This window comes from Gekko japonicus, unplaced genomic scaffold (assembly GCF_001447785.1).
Source record: "Gekko japonicus isolate JY-2015 unplaced genomic scaffold, Gekko_japonicus_V1.1 scaffold907, whole genome shotgun sequence".
NCBI lineage: Eukaryota > Metazoa > Chordata > Lepidosauria > Squamata > Gekkonidae > Gekko > Gekko japonicus.
In genome coordinates, this window is record NW_015174870.1 from 721,997 (window position 1) to 730,683 (window position 8,687).

Sequence of the window (8,687 nt, forward strand, 5' to 3'; positions counted from 1 at the left end):
TTTAATATACAACAAACAGAGAAATTAGTAAGTCAAAAAGGAGACAGGAACAGCTTTATTATTAAACGTCATATTACAAGATTTCTGAAACTTCTAGTATTCCTTTTACAGCACATACATGTTTCCCGTTGTAAATTCCCTAAATTAAGCAATTGTTAACAGTTATTACTCCAAGATGTTATTTAAAATATCAAAAGTTTATAAACAATTGAAACATGAAAATTTACAGCACTCCCCACTGATAAATATTCTCTGGAAGATAAAAAGAGCTTTTGTAAAATGCATAACTTCCGTTTAAATGTTTATAGTAGCCCTCACACAAGGAATCTTACAAAGTTTTTATGACTAAAATCCATATTTTTATCACTTGTTATTGCTAATACATAATTTGAGATAACAAAAAAATAAGCAAGTTACTGCTAAAGAACAATGAGTTTAATTCCTGAAAAAGTATCTAGTGAGTGACCACAAAAGCAAAGTCAGACATTTCTCATGCGTGGCGGTTAAAAACTCTTATGATCTGTATAGATTCTTAATACAAAGATATCATCTGAAAAGTTAGTCACTACATACATATCAACCAAGGAATGAAGGAGTACAGTTTGACACTAGCCTCGGCTCTTCTTTAAAATTATCTGCAAAAAAGAAAGCATAATCTTCAGGCACATAATTTTTTTACTTCAACTGCTAAGACTCAAGACAGAATACAAATTTTTAAAAATGTAATAAAACTATGACAATGCAATAAAACTAGAGTACAAATACTGGAAAACAATGCAATAAGGGTAATACATACAAAAAAACAAAGTACTTATGAAGTTGCCTCCATGAATATTAAAGCTACAACCCTATTCCCCTTTATAAAAATATCCTACTGAACAGCACCATTTTACGCATTCTTCAATAAAGGTGTGGGAGACTTCCTAACTGCAATAGGCAGGCCATTCCTCCAAGCAGGAGGAACAATGGAACATGGTCTTCCATGCAGAAGTAGACCTATATTTAACAGAAGCTGCTTAAAGCCAATGGCCACTTCAAAAGATATGAAATGAACTCTTTTCCTACACACCTCAAAGTCAACATTACTAATGAAGTAGTGATTTTGAATTTTTAAAAAATTTAAATATGTGACATCAACAAGCTTTTGCCTTCCCTTCTCTCTAGATAACCGCTCCCTTTATAATTGAAAGAAGTGAACATAAAACTTTTCTTAGGACCAGGATCCAAAGAACCATGCAACTAATTCTGCATAATCAACCAACCTTTGGGCTTATATTTCTTTTCTTTTTTGTAAATTTATTTTTTATTCATTTTCCAAAAAGATACAAATTGTGATGTAACAGAAAGTAACACTGTGAAGATAACATAACAATAAGTAACATAACTAAAATTAGACCCCAGCCCCTTTAGCAGGTACTAGTGGAAAGAATACAGAGTTTACAATAAGCTAGATAAGTTTGTTGATGATTATGTTAAAGTAGTGAGATGAAAATGGGCTGTGCTGGCTTTGGAGTGCTATAGTAGTGTGGACTGGACATTGAGTTTTCATGAATATTGCTTTCTTGAACAGCAGCATTCTCCCTCCACCCATCCCAAGCAATTTTTGAAACTGAGGGGACTTTTAGAAACAGTTTGTGATATTGCATATGGGTCTACCAAAGAGTCTCATTGAATATATCCTAGCCACAGGACATACTCATTCTTTGCATTATGTCCAAAGGACAGTGTGACTGTGCAGATGGGCTGAAGCGTTCATTCAGTTGAGAACAGGAGGCTATGGAATTGTTCCCCTGGTCTCTCACAGCCAGGCTCAGAATTGAAACATGACATTACAGGTACTAGGTAATGTGTGTAGAGGGGAACTGAAACTGAGAGTGCTGGTATCACCTCCCACCCATGACGGAATGTACTGGCTCCACCCGTTATGGATCTGCCCCACGGTATGTATATGCATACATGATATATGTCAACATGCATCTGCCCCACGGTAAATTCTGTGACTACATGCATATATGCATACATGATATATGTCAACATGCGTAGAGCGGGGAAGAAACAGGGTCATCATTCATAGAATGGGGAAGAAATATGCTGGCTTGGCTTTGGTTCATGACTGTACTAGACCCTCCAATCACCTAACACAGTGCACCACTTTATGTGTATATGAACTGTACACATGCAGGCTCCATTCCACTGAGGGTATGCTGATCCTGTATCCATGAGTGGGTGTTTGTGAAGATCTGCAGAACTGTTTCTTATAAAAGTTAAAGAAGTTTCCAGGCCTATGAAAGTAAAATGCAAATGTGGAACAGGAGCTTACCTATAATATGATACCTATTTAATGTCCTTTGCAGTGAACTGGTTTTATACTAATGTTTTGTAATGTTATCCTAGTGTAATAATTTGTTTGGTTAAATAATAAAATCTGAGGGTTTGAGTTGTGTGAGTGGCTACACATTAACACATTTATGGCAACGTCATAAAAAGAATGGCAACGCTTAGTTTTTCTACAATTAAATGACCTGGCAGCACAATTAATGTTTTATTTGTAAAGTAAAATGTAGTAAACTTAATGGTACAAGACTCATTATATGCCCTTGACATTTAATAGAAATATGTACACAGTTCAGTGTTACATATTTAAGTGTTAAGATACACTGGGGAATTTCAGCTTTCAACTGTTATTACCTTTGCTGAAGTCAGAACATGTTCATATTTAATTGTTTCGCTCTTGTCTGCAATAGCCTTGGTCCGGGTTTCTTCAGCTAATCGTTCCAGAAACAATAAGAAGTTCAAATGTACCTTTAAAGAACCAGAAATTGTAACATTATTACAAGGGTAAAGAATGCTCCCAACAAATTGCTTAAAAGCTGCTGCATATGATTTTTTTTAAAAAAAACCTCTGAACTAATGATCATAAATTCTTGTACAAATGCTCAATTTGTACATACTTTTAAATACACCATATATTCCAAGTCAACTATGGCTCATCTATGGACACTTAAATCCACACATCAGGGTTACATCGACAGAAGAAGGACACCCCCCCCCCCAATTTGCAGAAAAAATGTGAAACCTTTACAAAAGGAGGGAGGGTCCAAAAAAACTTCAAAATAGAGTACATTTGTCTGCTCTTGTGCTGAATGGCCATTGGCACTGCCTGCCTCATCACTGCTGACTCTCATTAGCAGCATCTCTGTGAGCTGGAAAGCTGGTGGCAGAACTACAGGGGGGGAGAGGAGAAATGAGACTTGTGGATGGTGTTGCTGCCACCACTGCCAGTTTCACATCACTGTCTCTTCAGCAGCAGTGCTGCGGATTACCATGTTAAGGCTGGAACGCTAAGGACACTTGCCTGAGAGAAAGCCCCATTGAATAACATGAGCCTGAAAAACACCATTGATCTTGAAAAGCACCTTGAAAGTAATGTAGTGTTTAGCAGAAACTAGCATGCATTAATCAAGAGCAAATCCAGGCAGATTAATACTATTTTTTTCTTCATCACTTGCCTAGTGGATCAGGGAATGCTGTAAATCTACTGGCCTCCCTTGCTGAAGTCTCCATCTTTGTACAGCCCGTCAGGTGAAGACCTACAGTCTGGTTTACAGCCTAGCAGTTCCAGTTTTTGAGACTATTGTAATGAATTGCAGTGCTATCTGTTCTTAGCTTATAGTTTTTGTTTTTATCTGTTTTAACTATTTATTGTGAAATTTTTAAAACGCCAATTGTGGATTTGTTGGTGTGATCCGCTCTAAGCCTACTCACAGGGAGGGTGGAATACAAGCTGAAATTAATAATAAATAATAATATACGTATTTTGCCAAATGCCTTGTTGACATCTAGGTTAGTAAACTGTTTAAATGTTGGCTAGATCCACCATCAGTTGGATTAAAGCTGGTTGGAGAACCACATTCAAAAAATGCTTATCAATAGTATTTCATCAATCTAGCGGTAGATATTGACTGGGGTATCACAGGGCTCTGTCTTGGGCCTGGTACTCATCCACATTTTTACCAACTTGAATGAAAGGTTAAAGGAAACGCTTACCAAATTTGCAGAGGATACAGAATTGAGAAGGATAGTTAACATGCAATGCAGCTGCAGAAACAGAATAATGTAATTTCAGGTTGTATGAACAGAGTTATAGTGTCCAAGTAATGAGGGGGGGGGGAGAAGTTCCACAGTACTCTGTGCTAATCAGATCTCATCTGGAGCACTGTCAAATTCTGGGTGCTACACTGTAAGATATGTTCACAGAAAGGCAAAAAAGATGGTTGTGGGTATAGAAAATAAATCCTGTACCAAGCAGGGGAAGTGGTAAACTAGATGGCCCCTTGCAACTCTGCACTTCTGCTACATAACATATTCCTAGTATCCATACTCATCATGAACAACACTGCTGTGTTCTTGTTAGATTAATATTCTAAGTAACTTGAAGTAAATGGGTATATTTAGCCTGTGTATGTTTAACCTGGAGAATACTGAATGAATCCATGGAAAAATGTGGCCGTCACTTGGAAAAGGGCAAAAAATGGTTTTCTATTACTCCAGAGGACAGGACTAGGTCAAAGGGGTTGTAGCAGGTCAGCAGATTTCAGCAAAAAGTTAGGAGAAACATCTTAACGGTAAGAGCTGTTCAAGAAAGGAACCAATTATGGAGGTAATTGCTGAAGGTCTTCAAGTAGAAGCTGAACAGCCATGCTCTAGCATTTATTTTCTGTACTGAGCTGGGGAGGGGGTAGACTAGATGGCCTAAAAGACCCCTTGCAACTTTGTGCTTCTCTTATGTAACATACTTCTAGTATCCATATTCATCAGGAACAAGGCTGCCACATTCGTTAGATTAATATTTAGTACTCAAAGGACAGCAGTACCACATGATATGCAGTGTAGTCTACTCCTCTATGTCACCAATATACTAATGATATGCAGCTGTACCTCATTTTCATTTAAGTGAGGTAAGGACAACCCAGGTGCTTACTCAGTATCTGTCAACCTTAGGGATTCCTTACAGGCAAAGAAGGCAAGGCTGAATCAAGATAGGACTGACGTTCCTGGGTTCTTCAGAGGCTGCAATATACCATGTGGGGAGTTCAAGTAAATAGTACTCATACAGTCCTGACTAGAACAGATGTACTGCCCTGATAGTGATTTGCTGCTAAATTTGTGGCTATGTCTTGGATTCTCAGCTTGCACTAGTGCCTTTCATAGACTTAGCCTGGCCAAATAATTTTGTCTCTTGTTACTGACAGTCACAAAGTCTATATTTGTTCACTACATTATTACAAAACTGGGCCACTGGAAGCTTTGGAATATTTAGGTTACATATAATGTATCCTTCTAGCTCTTTGCAATTCTCTCCTCATGAAAGTAAGAGACAAATAAAATGTTCCTTTTTAGGAAGTTGTTTGGGTTACTGGAGTAGCCTATTTTAAAGCCAAGTAGAGACTAGTATGCCACATAGAATAAATATTATTTTTCTAACATATTTTATATTAATGAACAACATATCTTTCATAATGATGCCAACATATATATTCTTGAGGGTTTCCGTCAAAGTACCAATTCTCTTTTTATTCCCGTTACGCTGTGTGCATGAGTTGTTAACATTTGAAACATGGCAATGGCAGTAAAATAATGTTCATTATAAAAAACTGGATTACTGAATATGGAGGTTGAATTTTAAAAAAAGAAGTGTAGATATTTTTCCCTTTGAAACGCATAAAGAACAATTTGCATGTAATGCCATTTACAAGTATTGTAAATTCTTTCCATTTATTTCCCCCCGATTTATTTCTTCTATTCTATTCTTTCTATTTATTTTTTCCCCTTTATCAAACTCTGAAACAGAAACTTTTATTTATCCATAGTCTGTGCTTTAAATAGCCTTTGGGATTAATCACACATTCTTTCTGGGAAATATATTCCCAATGCTACACAGTGCTGAAAGTGAAGGACTGTGCAACATTTCTTTTCATCAAGCACACCAGTACTCCAGAGGAGGGCAGTAGACCTAGCAAGCTACACAGGTCAGTTTCCTCTGTATTCTCCTTCTGTCTCTTTGTTGACCCAGATTGCTACTATTAGGGACTTCCTTCCATCTGGCTAACTTCTTCTGATTCATTGGTTAACCTCCAAGAGGGCAAGATGCACTGTCAACATCTCTCACCATCCTCTAGTTCGAAAGAATGTTCATTTAGGCTTTCCCACCACAGTATGGATTTCCTTAATAACAAATACTGAGTGGGTAGCCGTGTTGCTCTGAAGCAGCAGAACAAAGTTTGAATCCAGTAGCACCTTTAAGACCAGCAACATTTTATTCAAGGTATAAGCTTTTATGTGCATGCACACTTCTTCAGATAGAGTGGAACAAGACATCCTCAACCATTACATATAGGAGAACAAGACATCCTTAACCATTACATATAGGTGGGGGGCTAGTTGCCAAGAAGGGCTAGTTAGAGTCAAGATGCATAAGTAACCGGACCTAGATTGGATTAAAGCAGTTGGTAAGATCTGTAAATAGCAGTAAATTAGCATACAAATATAAGAGTTAAGAAACAGATGAGAGGCTTGAGTTTGAGTCCAATGGTAGCTCCAAGACCAACGAAGTTCATGGTTGAGGATATCTTGTTCCACTGTATCTGAAGAAGTGTTCATGCACACAAAAGCTAATACTTTGAATAAAACTTTGTTGGTCTTAAAGGTGCTCCTGGTCTCAAACTTTGTTCTTAATAACAAAGAACATTCATTTCTTTTCTAAAGCAACAAGCCTCTGGGGACTTTATTCCTAAAGCAGCCTTCCCCTTTCCAGCTTCAGCAACACATAGTATAATCTTACCAAAAGGATTGATTGTGAATTAAATATTTGTAGTTGATTCACCCACACTAAAATGGATACAACCAGTACTACTAAATATTTTTATTTATTTAACTTATACCCCACCTTTCGCTCCAATGGGGACCTAAAGAAGCTTATATCATCCCCTCTTCTCCATTTTATCTTCACAAGAATCCTGTGAGGTAGGTTGGACTGATGACTGTCCCAAGATCACCCATCAAGCTTTGAACTGGGGTCTCCCAGATCACAGTGCACCACTCTCACTCCTACACTACTCCAGCTCTCCAAACAGATGCCAAGGCAGGAATAAGAAGTTAAACCCCGGAAGTGACCATGAACAAAACCTGTTTCTCACTTATATTAACAGAGTGGATCCCAAGCATTTCAAAAAAAGTTTTTGGAAATAATATATGGTAAAAACGTTATTTTGCATATAAACAAAATGCTCACTTAACTATGTGCACCCAGAGCACAAGCCTTCAGCCACCATACCCCTGTATCTTCAGGGATGTGCATGCCCCACTCCTGCCTCTTCAGCTGGCCAGTTCAATGCACCTGACCATTACTGAACTTCTGACAGGTGGTACTGCCAGTGGCCATCATCCTCAGGTGCCACCTCCCATTTCAGCTGGCCTTGAGTTCCTGGGAGCCAGTTCTGCCAAAAGGCTCCTAGACAACTAGCCTGCTAATCTGCCTGCTGTGCAGGAAAAGCTCCATGGCTAGGGAGAAGGAAAGGTTACACCCACTGGAATGAGGGTTGTGGATTCCTCTGAGAAGGGGAGCAGGATGGAGCAATAAGCTTGAGTATCTCACTCATCTGATTAACCAGCAATCCCCATTCCCATAAGTGTCAGAACAAAGCTTTCACTGTACTTGTATGAATCAGAGACAATTTTGTCTGTACCAAATAGGAGTAGAAGGAATTCATATGTACCCTCTGCAAAAAAAACCCAACCCCGATTTGCAACTGCCTTAGTCCCTAGACAAACAGCGTATCAAATAGGAAAAAATTAGTTTCCAGAAAGTGATTGACTAACGTTTTATCATCAAAACAACAAATTAAAATTCTCTGGTTATCATTGCTGGTACATAACCACTTTCTATTCAGCTCAACAATTATGATGAGAAACCCTCTACAGCATAAAGGACCCAGCATGTCTGACTGAGTGCTGACCGAGAAGGGCCAGTAATCTGATTCTGGGATAAGGCACTCTGGTTATCATTGCTGGTACATAGCCACTTTTTATTCAGCTCAACAATCATGATGAGAAACCCTCTACGGCATAAAGGACCCAGCATGTCTGACTGAGTGCTGCTGACCGAGAAGGGCCAGTAATCTGATTCTGGGATAAGGCAACCCACAGAACTAACATCCCATTCTATGCTCATAAAGGGACCTTCTTATAGCCATGTCGGAATAAATACCATAATATCACAACACATCTGAGAGTACCTCTTTTCCTTCCCTAATGAGTATTCATATTTACCACACAAACTAATGAATAATGGTCAGGGTTAGGAAGCCATGCCCTTACAAAAACAAAGAGGCAGAATCACCAGTGGTTGTTACAATGTCACTGACATTTTAGCATATGTACTCAGAGCGCTCACAATCCTGTTTCCTACTGCTGTCTTCTTATGGATGAGAATGCTTCCTCTTGAAGCTTCTACAAAACCTCAAGGCAAAAAGGGTGTATACACAGGACCTTTTCAGACCCATTCTTTTGTCTTATCAGACAGATAAACAGAGCACAAAAGCTGTGTGCCGGAATAAGAACTTGACAGGAATCTTCTGGCATCTTAGAACGCTACATAGAAGGGAACCCTTTCTGCTAATAAAAAACCA

The 8,687-nt window shown here is 38.5% G+C and overlaps 1 protein-coding gene across 1 annotated transcript; it reads right to left on the reverse strand.

The window, feature by feature from the left end:
* Positions 1-501: 501 nt before the first annotated feature.
* CENPW (centromere protein W) lies at positions 502-2,873 on the reverse strand (the record flags this gene model as incomplete). Its single annotated transcript, XM_015424798.1, has 2 exons — positions 502-635; positions 2,689-2,873. Coding segments are annotated over 2 exons (212 nt in total), but the record flags the coding sequence as incomplete, so codon positions are not given.
* Between the last annotated feature and the right edge of the window lie 5,814 nt (positions 2,874-8,687).